The 21,537-nt window shown below is 40.5% G+C and overlaps 2 protein-coding genes across 2 annotated transcripts; one reads left to right on the top strand and one right to left on the bottom strand.

The window, feature by feature from the left end:
• The first annotated feature begins 1,409 nt into the window (after positions 1 to 1,409).
• On the top strand, positions 1,410 to 15,836 carry LOC103148511 (uncharacterized). The gene is made up of 14 exons (XM_007567318.2): positions 1,410 to 1,519; positions 4,260 to 4,595; positions 5,560 to 5,874; positions 9,397 to 9,678; positions 9,763 to 9,919; positions 11,724 to 11,893; positions 12,012 to 12,284; positions 12,417 to 12,716; positions 12,816 to 13,091; positions 13,174 to 13,336; positions 14,017 to 14,177; positions 14,300 to 14,375; positions 15,330 to 15,354; positions 15,446 to 15,836. Exons 1-14 carry the CDS (start codon positions 1,453 to 1,455, stop codon positions 15,593 to 15,595), a joined length of 2,751 nt encoding a protein of 916 aa, XP_007567380.1. The 5' UTR covers positions 1,410 to 1,452; the 3' UTR covers positions 15,596 to 15,836.
• On the bottom strand, positions 15,836 to 21,076 carry rrp8 (ribosomal RNA processing 8). The gene is made up of 7 exons (XM_007567319.2): positions 20,580 to 21,076; positions 20,206 to 20,458; positions 18,711 to 19,551; positions 18,103 to 18,232; positions 17,922 to 18,028; positions 16,590 to 16,686; positions 15,836 to 16,236 (listed from the first exon to the last, which is right to left on the bottom strand). The coding sequence occupies exons 1-7, from the start codon at positions 20,682 to 20,684 to the stop codon at positions 16,123 to 16,125; spliced, it is 1,647 nt and encodes a 548-aa protein (XP_007567381.1). The 5' UTR covers positions 20,685 to 21,076; the 3' UTR covers positions 15,836 to 16,122.
• Between the last annotated feature and the right edge of the window lie 461 nt (positions 21,077 to 21,537).

Raw genomic sequence — 21,537 nt, 5'->3', positions numbered from 1 at the left:
TCATGTTTATCATGCATTGATTGGTTGATGTTCTCGTTCTGACTAAAACCAGGAAGATAGAGCACATCACACCAGTTCTAAAGTCCTTCCGCTGGCTCCCTGTAGCTCAGAGAATAGACTTTAAAATACTATTGTTAGTTCATAAGTCACTAAATAACTTAGCACCACAATACATTAACAACTCGTTGTCATTGTATCAACCTTCCAGACCTCTCAGGTCATCTGGTTCTGGCTCTGCTCTGCATCACCAGAACCAGAACCAAACATGGAGAAGCTGCATTCAGCTTCTATGCATCACAGATCTGGAACAAACGTCCAGAAAACTGCAAAACTGCTGAAACACTGAGTTCCTTTAAATCAAGGCTTAAAACCCACTTATTTGAAGTTGGCTTTGATTCTTAGTAACTGGAACATTGATCAATATATTTGCTTGCATTTGGCAAAATGTAATATTTATTGCTCGTCTCATAATTGGTTACTGTATTGTGTTTTTATGATGTAAAGCACTTTTAACTGCCTTGTTGCAGAAACGCACTACACTAAAGTCGACTTAATGCAATGCACTCTGAAGTCATGGAAACTCATCTCATTGCAAACGTGTGTGCACTGCAAGTGTGTAAGTCGTAGTATCTCCTTTTTTGTAAAACCCAGTTTCAGATGCTGCAAGTTCTCTCGCTGTGCCTGCTGGTTTCAGAAGAGATCATTCAAAAAACCGTTACAAACCGCACAATAAAAAAATGTGATGGCAGCATATTTTATATATATATATACTGGGCCATCACATTCACCGTAGTGGTTTGAATGACTCAACACTAAAGCTGAAAAGATGGCACACGGTCTAAAACCTTGCACTGCACAACGCATTGCTGCCTCGCTCATTCATATTGCATGCTCTCCATAAAACGGCAACAACTCAAGCAAATAATCTGTCTGAAAGAGAAGTGGCATCCAGAGTGAATTAAGGAAACATTATGTCAGAAAACAATGACCCGGAGTGAGTGATTTCCCCCCAGTGCTCGGGCAGAAGCAGAAGCAGTCAGACTGGCCGTCTCTGATGTTACCCCACAGGGACAGGATGGTATGAATGATACATGGCTTTACCCCCTTCCCTTCCCAGCAGACGCATCCTGCAAGTAGACGTGCTAAAAACAAAAAAAACACACACTGGGCATCTGAGGCGTAAGAAATGAGACATGCAAAGCTTTGCTGAAGCATTGTTTAAGAAAGGAAAATGACAAAAAAAGGAGAAGTTGCTCTACATACAGCTGTTTGTGTGTATATATCTGTGCACACACACAGGATGTGGTTGGGTAAATGAATCACGCACACGCTTCAGTATCAGCTGTAAAGGGTGTGCACCTACACCATGAACCACAGAAACACACACTTTAAATACCCCTGTTCCTCCTAACAGTTGATGCATCTAACTCTGGGTTCTTAAATGACACCATCATGGGATGCTCATTGCTGTTGATTCTGGCTCTCATCCAAAATGTTGCACATTCCTTGGAAATTCAGGGTAAGTCTACAGGGTTACAGCCCATCTGTGGCTGTCGGCTGTTTATGGGTTTATTTTACTGGACCTTCAGGTCTTATTTAACTGGTGGGATTTATATTCTAGGGCTGCTTTGGCTTTTCCAAAATGATCAGTTAAATTATAAATGCATGCAGCCTATAAAAATCAACTGTGCATGGAACTATTTCTGCCATATTTTCCTGATGGCATGCCTGCATTGTCACTCTGCCAGTGAGGAGGGAGGGGAGTTTATTGTTATTGATCAGCTGTTTCACCTAAAAACCTCAGTAATTTCTTTACAGCCTATTAAAACTAATATACGAGGGGTATTAAGGTGCGTTTTTCTCGGCGTAAGGGGAAAACCCTCTACGACCCGAGACCCTGGGCATTTTTTAAATTTTTTTATTTTTGCTTCTGCAAAGTCACAAAGTTTCTGAAATGAAAGTTTAATCATGAGGAAGAGCTCTGTATGACTACGCTGAAAGACTTTATTTGTTTACCACATTCCCAGCCTGCAGGACGAAGACTTGCTGTGAATTGTCGCTGTTGAATTTGTGAGAAAAAGAAAGAACCCCCCGGGCTTTAAGAAATATGATGCACTAAATGAATGCATGTTTTTTTTTCCTCTTTTTCTCAGTTATTACCTTGTTTGTGTCCTCAAGGCGCAGCTTTTCCATTCTTGGCTGACATTTAGTTTGGCAATAACCTGCAAGGGCAAATGGACCCAGAAGGCGTTACTGAAGTGATGGAGCGTATTTATTTATTTTTCCCCGTCTCAAAGGCTTTGGAAGCCCTCCACATTGTTTCCATTTGCTGTGATATACAGTGAGCCCAGTTGCATTTCAGTTGCAAAAGAGCTGGATGCGTTCTTTGGGTTTGCCATGACACTGTGCAGCACCAAGCTGTCATCATTGTCCTCATTGTGAATATAAACCCAGAGAAGAAGCTCTTGGCTTCCGCTGATGGATCAAATAAATGATGTCCTTAAGCGCACCTTTGATGAAGTCGGCAGAGGAAGTGGAGAAGTGAACTGAGATAGCTATGCAGGAAACACTCTAAGTGTCTTTTAAGGGGTCTTTGAAACGTCCCCTAAATTGTGGCTGATTTGTGCAGGAAAAAACCATGTTGTCTGTTGTCTGGATACAGACCCATCATAACTTCTGAATTGTTTTCATTAACTTAATGGACTCCTTGGTTACATACGCACCGCAAAGACCAGGCAGCATTCATCAAACACGGAGCGCAACAAAGTCTATTTCTTGTCTGCAACCTCTTTGAGTGTTGACAGATTCAAGTTGAACTTCTACAGACTCTCAGCCAGCTGGAGAAAGAACTGCCATCCAACTTAGAGCAGATATTTATAGTACTTTGATCATCTTCACATGCTGGATGCATTTCTGTTGGGGTATTGACACGACACTCATCACTGGTCTGCAGGAGAAGAAGGAAACATGTTGGTGTTTTTTCCATTGACAGTCAGGTTTTGGTGTTTGTAAGCAGAAAAACTTTTATTTCTTTATTTAATTTTCCAGTCACATGGACAGAGGATTTTGAAAGTCCACAGCAAACCTTTGGTATAGCATGAAGATCTTTTTAGGCCTTTGGATGGAGGATTTATGGTCATGATATATCCACATATCAAAAAGAAACAATGGAATTGAATTATATTTATTATATCCCGAGAATATGGGTGAAGCTGAGTTTTCCTTCATGTAGCTGAACAACCTTTTTGGTTGAGGAGCAGCCTAAGAGATCAGTTTGACTCTCAAATCAGTCATAAGGTTTGGTCACTGCTTTTCAGTCTCCATGGTAACCACCTGTTGCACTGGCTGATGGATGGTGGTAGTTTCAACAGCATTCACCACCACTTCAGGATGTATTGTATTCTGTGAGGACTGTCTGCAGAGCGTACCAGTTGCCTACATTTCTTGTGACAAATTCCTACATTTGCCACAATCCAATTTTGATGAGCTGGTTGGGCGCCTAACTCCATTTCTTCTCCACCAGGGCAGCGGCTGCACACCTGTTAGTGCAGCACAAGGTGACACTCTAGCTGATGGGCACCCTTGCAACTGGTTGTGCCAACTTTCGACCTTATCAGCTCGGTGTCGCCTACAAAACAGTTTGATGTTGACAGTGTTCAGTGTGCCGGGTGACACAGAATAAGTACATGTGGCTGTAAAAATGTACCCTTGCATGTAGGTGTGCATTGGGTCCACCCAAGAACCTAAGAGTAGTGAAACATGACCACATGGCATGACTACTGCACTGCAGGATCACAGAACGTACAATCCATCTTGAAGTGTAGCTTGTTGCAGTTTACAATTTTCAAACCAGATGTTACTTTTTTGCCAAACTTTAAAAAAGCATCTGAATGTTTTCATTGGGAATTTGAATTCCCATAGTATTTGGCAGCTACCAACATTAAGCTAACATGATGTATGACGAAAATATTTCTTTGTTAATAACAAAATCGCTACCTGTTGCCATTGTAACAGGGCACATTTCTATTGACATGCAATTTGGAACATTTTAATCACAATAAAACAACAAAAGACTTCGTTGATATGAGCAGTTTGACTCACATATCACAGTTTCATTGCTGAGAAACAAACCGACATCTGAAAGGTCTTACGTGGGGCAAAGTGAACATCAGTTCATCAGAACAGTTCTGCTTTTCTAGGTGGGTTCATGTGAACTTCTGACCTCTTCTTATGAATGATCATGTTGTGTTGTGTCTCAGGTTCAGGCGAAGAACCGGCTACTGTGATTGCTCACAATGTCACTGGAGTTCTGGGGGAGGACGTCTACCTGAAATGTGAATATCTGGGTGGAGGTAAGATCCAGAAGGCCGAGTGGAAACGCAAGTTCAACTCTCTGGGTAAATTCAAGCGACTGGTCGGAATTTCTCGACAAAATGGGAAGCTGTTTAGCCGAGATGGCTTCTCAGAACCAGCCTCTCTCAACAACCTCACAGTCAGGATGAGGGTCTCCAGCATGGAAGCAGAAGGAGAGTACATGTGTGATTTTGAGGAAGAGGCAGAGAATTCATTTTCCATCATCTATGTAACTGTGCTTGGTAAGTGGAAGAAAATCCCTAATGAGAAACTTTAAGAAGCATCTTCTACAGTTGCAGTATGTAACTTTTATAAAATATATTTTTACATGTTTCTTAAAATTATTATTATTATTATTATTATTATTATTATGTCCTGACAGTAGAATATAAGACAGATAATCTGTGAAAATAAAATCAAGCTTCTCTGCCTTTTCTCTATGGTTCTGCTGTCACACACCTCTCTGTCAGAAACAGCCAATAAGAGTTAGGATAAGGGTCTTAGCATTGTCAACTTTGTTATGTTGTGTTGCTAGTTGGCGTGTGCACGTTTGCGTGTACAGGCTCAAAATTTCACGTGCAAATTTCGCCATTTGCTTGACTGGAGAGACAGTGATTGTTGCCACAAGCTCCATGGGAACCCAGTCCATAAGTTTTTATCTGTGTACATTTAGCAGCATGTACACAAGCTGATTGACAGCGCTAAGACTTCCCTTCTGGCTTTGATTGGTTGTTTTTGACCAGGAGTGGTGTTTTTTTTTTTTTTTTTGTTTCTTTATAATTTTTTTCAGTCCTAGGGAGCCGATGTTTTTGAGCAGGACTGTGCATTTATTTAATTTTTTTCTTTGTTTTGTTTTTTAATAATTTTTCGACTCCAGTGACTTTTATTTGAAAAGGTAATTTGAAAGTAAGTGACAGAGAGAAGAGGGGAAAGACACGAGGCATGGGAAGGATGGCTCCTTCTAGGTCTGTAGCCTCTGTATACCGGGCGCGCGCTCGGTATACAGCTTCATGTGATGAATTTGGGAGCGGTGGATATATTACGGCTGGTAGTAGGTGGAGAAGCTTCATCTTTTTCTCTTTCAGATTATTTGTTTCATACTATACTGTTATGACAGGACATCAGTTTTAACTAATATGTAAGAAAAAAAAGTGTCAAAGTTACGTTCTGTAGCTTTAAAGCTAAACCTGCTCTAAATATCCGCAGCTAAACCTGAGGTACAGATAGCGGTGAGCTCGGAGACCATAAATGACACTCACTACCAGTCGGTGTTGTGCTCTGCTGTTGGCGGGAGGCCAACGCCCCGCATCAGCTGGCTGGTCGGTGGCCGTCCTCCTTCAGACTTCCCCTTCCCCTTCACCGTGAACGAGAGCGAAGCGGCTCACTTAAACGGCACCTCCACTCTGCGCAGCATCCTCCGCTACCCCACCCACCTCCAGGACGAGCAGAGTGTGACCTGTGTGGTCAAACACGAGACCCTCCCAAACCCCGAACGCAGCACGGCGAGGGTGGAAACATACGGTAAGCCGCGCGCCTTGTCAGCGACATTTGCCTCTTCGCAGCTCGGTTGCCGCGAGGCGTTGCATCAGAAGTTTGCAATCAAGCATCATGACTCAGCAGCTTACAACACTTTAACTTTCTCCTGCTGTTCCCTTTCACTCTGCTCCGCATACACACTGACAGACCATAAATCACGCAGCGCACTGCGGCGCATTCATGTGGGATTGCAGTATTTCACTGAATTTGAGCAAAGGGAACAGGATAAAAAGCAGAAAAAGGGTTTTAAAAACAATGATATAGTGCAGTGCAGAGCTTTGGTGACCGATTTAAAGCCCAGCGTGTAGGGGTGCCTGGAAATCAGAAGCGTTCAAGAACACCTGTTGAGCGATGTAGAAATATGTTTTGCTTATTTATTACAATAGCTGGAATAAATTTGATCTATTAGATCCAGTAAATATGTTTACGGTCATGGTCTGTGGGGGTCTGAGGTAATGGGTAAAGAATGGGTCAGGATTTTACTCCACAATCCTCTCAAGGTTGCTGCTATCCCAGTTGCTGATGCACCTTTTCCTAAATCACGTTTTTCTTCCACTCAACTTTATATGAACATGCCAGTGAACAATCAGCTTCTTTATCAATCATCTTTCTGGTATAGCCTCCTTATGAAGGGTTTTAGAACAAATCTAGAAACATCAATATTAATGATGTTTGATTTTTTTTTTTTTTTGGGTGAAAATAATTTTTAATGATGTGAGAAAAATAGTTCTAAAAATAGAAGTGGTACTTTTAGTGTTAATCTGTTGGAAATTTAGTGCAGTTATTGCATGAAAAAAACTAAACATTAAGTCATAAATGAAATAGTGAAGGTGCAACAAAAAAAGCTACATCAGGGAGTCTACTTCAGGGAGCCCATCATTATGTTCATGTTTATATTTATTGTGAGGGCCTGCTTGAAAGGTGCAATATGTGGCATTAGGCGACCAGTGATTTTCACCAAAGCAGCCCTCACCGAAATAGGAAGTGAGACCTTCTTGCAGCCATTACAAAGAGATCAGAGGAAGAAAACATGGAAGTTACGCCTGATTAAAGGCATGCTCTGTTGTGCACAGCTGTAATGCTAACCCTCAAAAATGTCAAATATTTGAGTCCTCAAAGCTGGTGGTAATCTCACAAACAGTTGCGCTTCACACACACACGTGCGCGCACACACACACACACACACACACACACACACACACACACACACACACACACACACAAGGAAGTTCTGTGCATCTGTACCACTGTAATTTTACATCACATTGAAACAATAAACAGCTGCCCTGCCCATTTTTCCCTACTACAGCTGAAAACTATGGCTTAACCAACTGCAACCTTGTTTAATATGAAAACACAGTGCTGTGTAAAACTATTAATTTCCCTTAAAAGGTTTTATAACTTCTCAAATTGCAACTCAAAATATCTGTGTGCATCTGAATTTGATGTGCAACAACATGAAGTAGGGCATAATTGTGAAGTGGAAGGTGAAGACTAAGTGGTTTTATTGTGTTTTTAATCATATAAAAGTCTTAAAACTGTGGCAAACATTTGCATTCAGAGTCAGTTTTTTTTTGTAGAATCCTTTCTCTGGAGGTACATCTTCAAGTCTTTAGGATTATTTCTCAAAGTGATGTTTATCTGTATACTGAATTGTTTATCTTTTTCCAAGTAGACAAATATCTTTTCCAAATAGCAGTAAGACCTCAGACTGGGGTTTCAACCCAGGACCTTCTTGCTGCAAAGCATCAGTTCTACCAACTATTACACCATGCAAAAAAACACAACAAGACTGTTTTTAAATATAGATCCAATAACAAAAGCAGTTTTAGCAGGTTTTTTTTGTTTTGTTTTCATGCAGTACTTAAACTAGATTTTCTCAATGGAACATTACTAAAAGTACCAGTAATAATTTTCAAAAATTTATTTTTCACAATTAAATAAGAAATTAAGTGTTATTACCCACAATATTAAAAAAAATCCAATGGAATTTTTTATTTTTTTATTCTAAAACCACAAAATGGAAATAAAATGGCGGTTATTTACAAATGACAACAAAGCTCCTATTATAGACATTTGTCTAAACAACAATTTGTCTTTTTTTCTTTTTTTTTAATACTCATGTAACATTCATGCCCCTCAACAAGTTTTGTTCGGGAGCGAAAATGGCTCTTTGGATTGTAAAGGTTGCAGACCCCTAATCTAAACTGTTTCATTGTAGTTCTGGCTGTATGTTTAGTGTCGTTGTCATTAATTTTCCATGGCAACCATTCCGCTGTGCATAAGCCTGGTGAGACCAAGCTCTGCCTTCAATGACGAAGCTCCTCCTATTAGTTTCCTAGCTTCCGCCTCACAAGCAGCACTTTCCTGCAATTCCCCCACTCAGCTCCTTCAGACTAGCCAACAATTAGCAAACACCTGGTGGAACTGCACATTAACTGAGCTCATTATAGGAGCTACTTCTCAGTGCAATGCTGGTAAAAATGTTTTTAAAGGGTTAATAGAGAATGACTTCCTAAATACGAGTAACAGAGCAGGAGTTCCTTAAAGAGACAGAGACCCAATTTAACAGAGGCAATAATTTACAAAGTCAAATTTCTTTTAACTCATGTTTTATGTTTTATGTATATATTTTATGTGTATATATATATATTTTATTTTTTTTTTCTTTCTAACAACTGAAGGTACTATGTGCCTTGAAATCAAGTACTACTGCCCCTCTAGCAGAGGGGATTTCACCATGTTTAGCCCCACCCATGCTCCCATGTGATGGTGTGTTCAGGGTGATATACAGTATTTGTTTTCCTCGGCACATTGGGTTTTGCATAGAGGCTTTTCAGTCTACGCTTTAAACCATGCAGAACGTCCAAATTGCAGCAGCGACTGTTTATGTGGCGCGCCGTACGGTAAGCGCTGCCCCGGCCATGCAGCTCATTTGTCTACCATAAATTTACACTTGTGCTGAGGTCATTTTCTGACTGCTGTGGTTAAATTACACGTAGCTTGGTGGAGGTGTTAACGGATGGAAAGTTTTTCGATCTGAAGTGAGTTAACTCCCAAACACCTGAGCTATTATGAAGTGTTTTCTCACCTTTGCTGCTCATTAGGGATGTCGGTGTGTTGCGTAAAGCGACTTTTAATACATTTGATGACAGACTCCAGCCCTGTTGATTTCCTGGTATTAAAACCTGTGGTTCTGCTTGGCTTTGGTTGGACAGCAGCTGCTTCAGACATCTGCGCTCAGCTGCAGCTTTAAGACAGCAGATGGGACAGGTGATAAGCCCATAAGTCTGTGCTCTAAAACACAAACAGAACCCCCTCGGTCCCACTCCATTTTCGGCCCATGTTTGCTTAACTCACTGCTCATCCGGGCCCCCAACTTCATATTCAACAAAACACACCACAGAGCCTTTCTGACTTTTTAATTTGCAGGAGAAAACATTAACGGTTGGAGAAAAAATAACTCATCGGTCCTTTCTTTTTTTCCTTTGTCTTCTTGCTTCTCAGCAAGGCCAAACGTGACGATTAAAGCAGATATGGTACAAGAAGGAGGAAACGATTTCTGGGTGGTCTCTTGCATTTCTTCCGGAGGGAGACCCTACGCTGACATTTCCCTGGCTTTGGACGGAAACGAAGAGGTGCGAAGAGAGAACGGCGAGAATTCAGAGGGGAGAAGTGTCTCCGTCTGGCTCCCTGTGGCGGAGTACGAGGGCCGCAACGTCACCTGTGTGTTTAAACACCCAAAGTTCTCACACCCTGAGGCGAGAGGCATCACCCTGCCCACTTTGTGTAAGTATTGAGTCTCAGAATCAGAAAAGCCTTGTTTCTAATGTGGTGAAGCAGAAATGAAAAACGCTTTTGTTTTATCTGCAGACTTGTCTGGAGTTCAGCTTCGCTCAGATTTGAGAAGCGGCAGCGGTGATGACTTGAAAGCGGCTGAATATTTAGAGCTTCACGAGGGAGACAGCGACGTTGTTATCAGCCTGGAGGTCACAGGGAATGTGCCACGCTACAGTGTTATCTGTAAAAAGTAAGAGGTATTCGGTGATACGGAGGTGCTTCATAAATTTCATGATACAACGTAAGCTTCAGGTTAAACTGTGGCAATATAATGATCTGACAGTTTGTTAATTAGACGCAAGCAAATAGAGGTCAGTGTATGAGAGTTCTTTTGAGTGTTTGAGTGTTTTTTTTAGCATTTGCCTTTATTTACAAACCCTGAACTTCTATTGATGCATCATAGATTATCTTTTAAAAAAAATCTAAACTCTAGAAAGGTGTTTTTTTTTTTTTTTTTTTCTGTAAGCTATTATATCTGTAACAGCTTTTCTTTTCAATGTGGTGATTAAATATTGGATTTCGGGTAAAAATCACATAACTCATTAATATTTTCCATATACAAACATAAGAACTAAACAACATAGACATCCTGGAGAGGATGTGGTGAAACATTTGGTGGCATGAAACCACAAGTGACAGACGGTAGGAACCAGATTCTGGTGTTTTTAAAACTCATTTCATTGTTTACTCAATTTCTCACGACATCCTAAAATATAACCAAGGAGGAAAAAAAAAAAAGAATTTACAACAACTATAGTGCATAATTAAAGACACACAACCGACCAAACACAAAATGAACAAATACAGCAAAGAAAATGCAAACAAAATTAGCATATTTATATGTCACAAACAGTGTGCTCAGCCCAATTTATTTATTTAGTTCCATTCATGTCAGTCCATTTTACAAGGCAAACAGGTTTAATTTAGATCCAGTTATTTATCCATCATCTGATCCAGTTATTTATCTATTATCCCCCCTCCATGACCTTACAAGGTCGTGGAGGGGATAGGGATGGTGCTTATCTCCAGTAGAGATCGGGTGAAAGGTGAGCTACTCCATGAACAGATCACCAGTCCATCACAGGGCAACACAGAAACACACAGGACAAAAATCATCATCAAGAGACACTAATTAACCCAACAATCGTTTATTGGGACTGTGGGAAATGGGAGTACCCAGAGAGAACTTATGCATGCACAGTGAGAACATGCAAACTCCACGCAAAAGTGCTACCCACTGCAAATCCCTTCATATCAATTCAATTCCTTCCAATGCAATCTATTATTCAACAGGATTTCTTTGGGTTGTAGTGAAAAAGTATCTTGTGTGATGTTCTCATGTCAATGTGGACCAAAATTTATTAGGAATATTTTGGAGACCACCGTTCACATGCTTACCCATATTGGACAATGGACAGAAAAAGCATTTCCTGGTCCAATGAATCTCAATGTCGACTACAACAGTCAGATATCTGACACAAACAAGAAAACAAGCACCCACCCTGATTTGGATTTTATCCGTCGTACCTTGGGCCACTTACAACCAACTGAGCATTGTTTGTATTTGTATTGCCATTGAACAAAGCCATTCTTTGGGGCCAACTTTGGGTGACTACTTTCACAGGACAATGTAACCATGCCATGCATAGGCTTGCTGTACACCAACAGCCTCTGAAGTCACCAGATCTGGCCAAGAACAATTGAGGGAGCTCTGAAGACACAATGTGGACCAACCTGGAGCAAGCAAGGTGTACCTAATAGCAGGTAGTGAATATGGAAGAGAACTGAAAGGCTCTGGGCTCAGGAGAATGAAAGCTAAACACTGAAACACATGACCTGGAGTACTCTCAATGGTAAATTGAAAAACAGAGAATAGCAACAACAGCTCTGCCAATGAACCTGACGTGATCAAACAAAGAAGTCCTGACCCAGGGGTACTTTCTTGGTTATTGACACCTTGGTTTTATTGTTTTTGTCTTTGTGTATTTGCCCAGAGATGATGGGCCCTTGCCTGAAGACGTGGAGCTAGTTGGTAAAAATCTCACAATTCAAGGTCTGGTGAAGCATCAGCATGCTGGTCTGTATGAATGCAACTGCTCCTACCTCCACCTTAAAGCAGCGTTGCAGTTTAACCTCACAGTTAGAGCTCAACCTCCACTGCTGGGTGGGTAAAACAAAAAAAGAAGATTCATTTGACTTCAAATGATTTCTTCATTATACTTTCATGGTATTGCTCAAGAAATGTTGATGTGGAACCTTTCTCGCCACATTCTTTCTTTCAGTTTCTCCCACAATCAGAGTCGATTCACATAGTGGAGGTGGATTCAGGATGATTGAGTGCGCAGCAGCCGATGCCGTTCCTGCAGCCAACGTTTCTTGGATTCTACCAGAGGCTGATTCTAAAGACCTTTGGTCCAATTCCACTTTTTATAATGGGACCCACTCTGTTTTGCTCCTCCCTGCATGCTTGCCTCAGGAGCTCACAGCGTTGTGTGTGATAAATCACCCTGCATTTAAGGAAGCACAGAACAGAAGTGTTACACTCCCACTTTGCGGTATGTTCTACAAATCAGTCAATATATAACTTAGCACATATTTGGCTATGTTGCCACACCATAGATTCTATCAATTACTCAGAGGAAATACCTCATTTCCTGTTTTTAACTTCTATTTTTTTTCCCACACAGCTCAACCAAACATCACCGTCAGCTTCAGCTCTGAGTGGGAAAGAGGTCAGAAGTACTCAAAGATGAACTGCTCTGTTGTCAGTGTTGCCTCTGCTGCAGCTGTAGCCTGGCACACCGGACACAAAAACGACAACATCAGTTATTCAACAGAAACTGAATTTCAGACCGAGGGTCTGGTATCGACCTGGAGCTCTGTGTTTTTCCTGACCTCTCTTTATGCCGGTCAGAATTTTACTTGCACCGTGAAACATGCAAGTTTGGAGAGTCCAGAAGAAAGAACAATACGCATTCCCCTGCAAAGTATGTCAACATTTTCCTCAGATGATTTTCTTCCCTTGACAAATATAGCCCCAAAACTACTGCTCACCTCCTTCCTGCCACCGCTCTTTTCTTTTTCAGAACCCCCTCGGCTCAGTGCGTCTGTGGTGAGACAGCAAGACTCTCTTCACTGGTTGGCAGTGTGCGAGTGCAAAGGGGATTGCGTTGACTCAAACCTTGAATGGGCCCTTCCTAAAAAAGCCACAGGTGAAACAATCCGGCACACAAGACACAAAGGATACATAAAGCTGACTTATCAGTTTCCTCTGGTCCTTCATGAGGGCCACAATCTGACCTGTGTGTACCAATCCGACAATGGGATCACACAAAGTGCGACTATTCGCATCCCGAAATACCGTGAGTGTGACTGAGAGTCATAACAACATGAATGCACAGGTTTTTTTTTAAGATGCTTGATGTTCAACTCATGTTTCTGCAGATATCTCCTATGTAAAAGTCCTGAACAACACAAGCACCCTGCAGAGCCGCCACTTCGATCAGCCTGTTGTGTACAGAGTGTCCGTCTACAGGAATCGACCCAACCAGAAAGTGCTGCTTGGAGTTGAAGGAAACGTGCCGGATTACAGCCTTGATTGTCGAAGGTGGTGTATCCCTTTGCTTCAGTGGATCTTAAACGTACTCAGAAGTACCACCTCAGTAAATACTACTATCTAAATCAGAATAGAATCTTTACTGTCATTGCAACAATTAACCATTGTACAAAAAAAAAATGTGGGTGCAATTCTCAAGATAAAAACAATGACTTAAAAAAGACTTATATTGTAGCTATCAATTGATAAAAATTTAACTTAAAAATAAAATAGAAATAAACACAGACAAGGTCAAATTGATATCTTGGTAGCCTTCACCATGGTGATGACTGAGGAAAAGGTTGAACACACAAATGTATGATTACCCATCAATGTTGTAAGACACACTGACATACAAAAATACCTCTACCTTCACCTAACTATGCATTTACCACTGGAGCATGCATACAATCTGGTGCCCCGATAAGCTTGTTGCTATGGAGTCTTTTGCTAACTAGCTACATAGCATTTCAACATAATACAAAGGTACACAAATGTTTACTCTCTCTTGTTGTAGGCTTGATGTCACAGTAAAAAAAAAAGAACAGATAAAAAAGGCTGAGTTTTTATTCCCCATAGGTAACAAAGATAGCTGCTTCTCTGCTAGCTCTTTTTTTAGCCATTGAAAATTATTCAATAAGAGATGTTTAGCAAATGTTTCAGCCTAAATTTTAGTCTCGTTTGTGTTTTAGGAGTGATGGCTCAATTGTTCAACTGGACGGGGCTGCAATGATCCTTCAGTCTGACCCTTTGGGGCAGAATAAAGGCCTGTACACCTGCTTTGCTTCTTTTTATCATCACACAGCGTCTGTCAGCTTTCAAGTGGAAGTCCTGAGAGAGAGCGAACAGTTCAGTAAGTGTCGGTGCTCCCTAACACATTTAGTCAAGAACCCCTGATGCTATCTGGATGCTGGCATGTGTTAAGTGTTTTGAGCCCTTGTTGAGATGTCTGATAGTCATGGTTCTGTGTTGCAGTGCTGGTAGTCCTGATCTGCATCTCTTCAGCCTCAGCAATCCTTATCGTTATCACCGTCATCCTCTGTGTATGCTGGTGAGTACCGCAGGCGGTGACGCGCAAATGAGGGCAGCGCTGCCAACATATAGTACAATGTGAGACAAACAGGATGTGCGGATCGTTAACCCAACTCACCAGCCAACCACTCCAGTGTAGTTATTCACAAACAGGAAAGCTGTGGCTGAAACAGACAGGTGCCTCTGCCACCGCAGTCTCCGCTTGCTCGAGACAGGTAGAAATTGTTTGGCACAGTACAAAAACAGATTTATTTTCTAGTTTCCTGCTCTGGGTTTTAGGAAGCTTAAAGTCTTTTTACTTCTGGTCCATTACCAGAAGTTAATGCAATTTAAGCTGTTGTACATCAGTCTTAACATTATTTTTTTCATGCTACTGCTGGGAAAATTTGGGTCACGACTTTAAAAACTTTGGAGGGATATCTCGTAGTCGTGAAAGCTGTTTGTGGCTTCTACCTGCAGAGGTTTCTATACTTTCTAACAATTAGAGATTTGTGAGACTCGGATTTATAAAATAAAGCCACACATACAAGAGATTTTCAACTTTTTTCAATAAGCTTGTGACTTCTGCTCCAACATTTGGATTGGAGCTGTCTCATTATCCGTGGGATGATGCCGGCAGCCTAATTTTGGAAGGTCAGTCACCCGGTGAACAAGAAGAAAACATGACTCCCCAAGAGAAAAGTTATTTTGAGTTTACCTCAGGCCTCCTGACCTTCCACACCGACTCAGGAGAACATGACAGCGCAGGTCCTTCTTCAGGCTATAATTAAAGACAAAGGAAGCTGCTTCTCAGAGATCAGTGACTAAGACTTTGGTCAATTTTCCATATGCTAAAATTCATGTTGCATGCACTGCCATCAAGTTACATCTGAAGTAATTCTGATTTTGAGCTCACAATTATACCACACCGCCATCTAGTGGCATAAAAGCATAAAACAAACTTTTTATAAGTTACCTTTTTCTGTTTTTACAGTAAAAGAAAGAAGATGCCATACAAGGTACATTTCAGCATTCTATTATTTGTTTTTAACGTTTTCTAGAACTTTTAGCTTATAAATTCTGTTTTTGTTTTTAACCTTCGTAACGAAGGAACGGGAGTCCGTCTCAGCCTTGACGAGTCTCATGCACGAACCCGGTTCACCCGAGGTCAGGAAGCCGCTGGCAGGGATGGACGGCAGTAAGGAGTATGCTCAGCTGACCAGCTTCGCCATAGTCTTTGACGCCAAGAGTACAGTGTGAGGGGAAGTCAGAGCATTTTTACATCTCATTTAGCTTAAACTGTGCATTTTACGTCCAACTGCAGCACTGTTTTTTGTGGAAATGTAGCATTTTATATGAAACTGAATATGCACTGAAATGTGTAGCATTAATGGCTTAAAAAGCAATATTAGCACTTTTTCTTAAGCCTTACTTGAACTTTGCATTTAATTTTACGTATTTTGTATTTTTTTTATATGACAATAAAAAAAATCATTTCAATTTATTCCTGTAGTTTTTTATTTTTAATCTATATTCATGCACACTTGTTCACATGAGTTTTTGTGTTTCTTCACCATTACAAAGACCTGATCAAATTAAATGAAAGCAAATTCTACCAATACATTAGTAAAAAAAACTACATATGAAGAGCTTTGGGTCATTTCCTGTTACTGTATCAAAACTGCAACCAACTGTCCGCCCACTGCCAAGTACAGGAAACCAAGAGGTGCAGTCAAACGACCTGCTGATTTCCACAAGCATTTTACACATCAACTTTTCCATTGCCATCATCTTTTCTTGTATAGACAAGGCTTTAACTGTAGTCCAAATTTCTTCACGTTTTGGGGAACATTTCCTGTCTTCACAAACTCGAAGGAGAAGAAATGACTGTTTTCTGTATCCTGAAAGAAAAAAGACAAAACAATTATTCCCACAGCTTCACTGAGATGCTAACATGCTCAAAATCTTGATCTGAATGACTTGCAGGTTATCTAAGCACACTGTGTTTAAACATCTGTTTGTTGCCAACGATAAGCCAGTTCACAGAATGTTTTCAACTCATGGTTTTCTGCCCACTGTGCCACAAACTAGAAATTATAAAAGAAAAAAAAATTCTGCAGACAGCCACCAGCGCTCACACTGTGTGCCTGAGTAAATGATAAAGTCTTGGCACATAAGTCTGAGCTCAATGATTTTTTTTTTCTTTTTTCTAAATCACATGAAAATATCACATTTGAGATGTTTGAGGCCTCACCTTGGATATCATCTTAAAACCCAGGCCTGCTAGAGCAGAGATGAAGTTCTGCACGTTGTCAAATCGGCTCGCTACTTCTGCAACTTTCAGGACGCCCCTGTAATGATTGGACATAAAAAAAACATTAAACAACCCAACATAGATTCATGCGAAACTGTTAACCCTATTAATAGCTTGCAGGTGAAAGGTACGACCACAAACATCTGTGTCGCCTTCAGATTTTTTTTTCTGATATTACTCTGATTAATCATAAAAAAAAATTAACCACTTAAATTTTTTATTATAGAATATTAGAAATACATTAGGGGATACAACTAATAAGTAAGAAATTAAATGTTTTACTAACTAAAATGCAATAGGACAGCATTCCTTTAGTGAACGCTTGATCGTTGTTAGCAAAGGAGGCATCTGCAGCAAAAAAATCCTTCTAACATCAACCTGTGGAAAGCTGAGGCCTTACAGCTTGACCTAACATCAATACACTGTTGGGCTGATCTGTTGATGGGTTTTTTTATGAATAACTGGATAGCAAAACGTGCTAAATAGGAGTTGTTGTTTTTTTTTTCCTTTTTACCAAATTTGAAGCTGGAATTCAGCCATTGGAGCATGTCTGGGCAGAACACACAGCTCTGGAAAAACATACTAACAGACCACTTTAAACTGTCAGTTTCTCTGATTTTACTTTTTTATAGGTATATGCTTGAGTAAAATTAATCACAATGCAAAGAAAATAAGTTCATATTCATAAGAAACAACAATACTAATGTTTTAACTCAGGAAGACTTGAGAAATCAATATTTGGTGGAATAAAATTGAGGTTTTCAATGGAGTTCAGTGCAGTGGGCTCTTCATTTTTTCCAGAGCTCTATTTACAGACAAGTGAAGGTTTTCTTCTTTAGTACAGTTTTTGCTTCTTTACTGTTTTGACTGTGCTGTTCTTTCAGGAAACTGCCTTTTATTTTTGAGTTTGCACACTACAGGTAACGATTAATCGATTACTGGATTCCTTGATGGTTGTTTCAATGATTGATTAATCATCTCAGCCTTATTGAATTTGCCTGAATGTGAGGTAAATGCAGTAAACAGTGGGTGAAAATTCCAAATGTTTAGATATGCAAAGCTGGTATGATATGCAAAACCGCATTGTAAAGCTGCGGCTTGCAGCTTTACAATGAGGTTCTATGTAGCATCGACTCAAAAGTCACACTTTTTTTTTTCTTTTCCTGAATAATAAAAACTTAAAAACTCTTCAATTAGAAATGATGGAGAAGTCCAAGTGGTTTACTGCAAGGCTAAAGCTGACATGTATGCAATCAACTTTCCCTCGTTTACCTCATTTTCAAGACGCGGTTGGCTTCTGCCAGGAATTCGACCAGGTTGGTCCCCATGAGGGACAGACAGAACACGGCGATGTCCACAGAGTTGTCACCGAGGGGCACCTACACGGGCAAGCTGCATGTTTAATCACGCGGAAAACACAGAGAAGCGCGCACACCGCCGGCGGCCGACTCACTTTGGCCATGTCACAGACGGTGACGAGGTCACAGGTGGCAGCCAGGTCGAAGCTGTGCACTTTGTTCTTCACGCTGCGCGCAATCTTACAGTCACCGCATCCAAAGTCTGCCACTACCAGGGAAGGTGACCTGCAGCAAATTATAACCAAAAGAAAATAAATAAATAAAATCTGCTTTCTTTCAACAAGAATCATCTTTCTGAAACAGCTTTCTCCTCAGCTCGCAAGCTGTTGATGAAGGCTGTTTCCTCCCAGCGGAAAAATAAAACATCAATTTCACAGAGCAGAGTTATCTGCTGCAGCGCTAAGTCTGGCTACGTCAGTTACTTATTTACAGTAAATATTCTTAAAAGAACACAATATATATATACACATACATATAAGTAAATGCTCCAATCTGTATTATGATCCGATTAAATGGGGAGGATTAGATTTTTCCTTTTACTTAAACACAGTGACTCTTTACGTTGGGATGGTAGGTCACAATTTGGTTATTAAGTCATATTTTTCCATGGACAAAGTGGTACGATAAAATCAAAGCAATAGATGGATGGATGGATGAATGTAAGAGTGAATGGGTGGTAAATGGATGGATGAATTGCTCTGACCTCTTGTGGATGTAAGCGATGATGGCATCCAGTGGGTTGGCGGGCCACCTCTGGACCTGGGCCGTGTATCCTCTGTGATACACCCAGAATGCCTCTGGGTCCTGCTGGAACATGCGCCTGGCCTCGCCGCTCGCCGTGCTGTACAGACGCTCGTTGATGTAGCGGAAGCGTGCCGCCTCCAGGCGCTGCTCCATGCGGGACCTGAGGGAATCGGAGCGGCTCTGCTCCGCCGCCCCCGCCTCTGGGACCGCCGCCTCCGGGACCACCGCCTCCATTTCCGTCCTCTCCGCTGGACTCTCGGTGCCGACCCTTTCCTGGCGGAGGAGGATCTTCTGCAGCTTCTGTCTTTTCAGATTCCACTCCTTGCTCAGCTCAGGTTTCTGTCGGTTGGTGCTCGCCACCTGAACTTCACCTGCTCCATGTTTTAATCCCTCAGCAGAGCCTTCAGATGCACTTTTTAACTTCTCCACCTCCAGCTGGTTTTCCCCTCTTGCTGCACTGCATCCATCTGCCTCTCGCTCCGTGTTCTTCTTTTTCACTTTCTCCTTCCTTTGTTTCCGGATTGCCGTCTGGCTGATGTCTTCCCCATTGACGTTGTGTGGATCTTTTTTGACGTCTTCTGCTGGTTCCCGGTTATCGGCAGTTGGAGCTCCGTTTGCATCATCCTCAGGTTTGTTCTGGCAGAACTTGTTCTTGTATCTCTTCTTATTCTTCCTCTTGTTTCTCCACTGCTGCCTGCTCAGCCTCTCTGGGCCTTGCTGTTTGTTTACACTCTCTTGAGAAGGTTCTGGAACTTTTTCAACTTCTGTCTCCCCTGAAGGCATCCTGGGTGCTTTTGAGACTAGTTCAGAAAAAAACAAACAAAACAATTTAATCATTTCTTCACTCAAGAATGGTACAGAATGTGGAAATTTAAACATTTTATAGATGCTCAAGTAAAAGTTTGGGTGGAAAGGATTATTCATATGTTGTGTGACTGTTTTTCTATTTAACAGCTTTACAAAGATGTGTAGAGCTGTCCACATTTTTTGGCACACCCTGGTAAAGAGCCTTAATGCAAACTGCTCTTTTATTACAGCAGAAAACTTGGAAACCAAAACCTATCAAAACTTCATCTTTTGATTTAAAAAAAACTTTACACCAGTGTCAATCGTCAGACATTTATTGACAAAAAAATGTCAGAACATTACTAAGAGATCAGTTGTTGTTGTTGTTGTTGTTGTTAAATTATCTAAAAATCTAAAGTTCAGCAGTTATTTGTGATTTTGGACAATTCATACGCTTTGACGTAAAGGGAGGGACAGAATTTTGCTCCCCAATGACAGCTTTTAAAACAATCTCAGTTTTCGACCTTGGGATTATTTTAAAGATTGTTTAAAAAATGAACCTTTCTAATTTTATTTGTGTGAAATTATGCTACTGCAATAAAAGATTAATTTTTCTCTCATCCCAACAAATGTGGACATTGTCCGAGGACATCCTAAGAGTTACTAACCAGGTTTGTTTTCCCTCTTCTTCTTCAGTTGAGGTTTCTCCTCTTTGATAGTTTGACAGTCGTCTCCACCCCCCTGCGTCTCCTCTGATTGCTCTCTATGTTTCCTCCTTTTCTTCCTCTTCTTCTGTTTACTGGTTGATGGAGGGACTTCTGTCTCACTGCCGCTGTCCTGCTCATGGTCACCGCTCCTCCAGTCTGGTGTCGACCCCAGGGTCTCCAGGGTCCGCAGCAGGCTCTTCTTCCCAACACTGGACTAACAGAGACAGCGAGAATAATTATGTGTCTTTTTTATTTTATTTTATTTTTTTTTAGAGACGGGAGTTTATTACAATTAAAAAAACAAGAAAGAAATAGAGAAAAAAAATAATATTTACCTTTAAATGTGTACTGATGTTCGCCTTTTGGGACTTTTTAAAGATAGCTTTGCTCAGGATTCGTCCCTCTTGTTCGTCACTCCAGTCCTCATCCTCATTAAACATTTTTTTTCTCGATTCCTGTCAGGAAAAAAAAAAAAAACTACAAGTATCCCTCGCGAATGCCAGTTTTTCTATCACTCTTTCGGATCAGGGAGTGATTGCTACAAAAACAAAACAAACAAAAAAAGTAATTGGGTTCAGGCTAAAAAAAAATATGCGTGAGAACGAAGAAAGTTTATTTTCATGAAGCTGCAGTGAAGTTTCTTGTCAAGAAGAGAATACCACGTTGGTTTATTTCATGCGCGTCGAGGAAGCAAAACAGAACTACGGACGCGGGCGGATGACGTAGTGAAAAGACTAGTGATGTTTGGGATATGAAGTTTTTCCTGTTGTCTCACATCGCTCACTTCAATAACTACTGGTAATTTCTTACTAATATTAATATATAATTCTAATATACTACTAACTAGTTTTTATCTTTATACTATTATATTTATATGATTATACAATATAGCTATGCATACAAAATTATGAAATATAAATAAATACAAACATTAAATATGAAACATATTTTTAAAAAAATAATAAAAAATTTATAATAACATTGTAATGTAATGCTATAATTATACAAAGTATAATAATTAAAAATAATGCGCTCTATTGGTATATAAGTTCACACGTAAGATAACCTCCCACCCCCCTCATTTTTGGAAATATGGTTATATTGACAAATAAATTAGTGTGGTCTCAAATTTGCTCATATTTGTTGTTTGGGACATTCATCAGCTTTTGTCAGTTTATTATTATTATTATTATTATTATTATTATTATTATTATTATTATTATTATTATTATGCTCTTCTTTGTTACGTTTTGCGTCATACAGTTTGAAGAACAAAAGATACAACAAAGAGAA

The sequence above is a fragment of the Poecilia formosa genome, unplaced genomic scaffold (genome assembly GCF_000485575.1).
Source record: "Poecilia formosa unplaced genomic scaffold, Poecilia_formosa-5.1.2 Scaffold207, whole genome shotgun sequence".
In the NCBI taxonomy this organism is placed as follows: domain Eukaryota; kingdom Metazoa; phylum Chordata; class Actinopteri; order Cyprinodontiformes; family Poeciliidae; genus Poecilia; species Poecilia formosa.
Note: the sequence above shows the minus strand (reverse complement) of the source record. Positions and strands in the feature narration are given on the sequence as shown.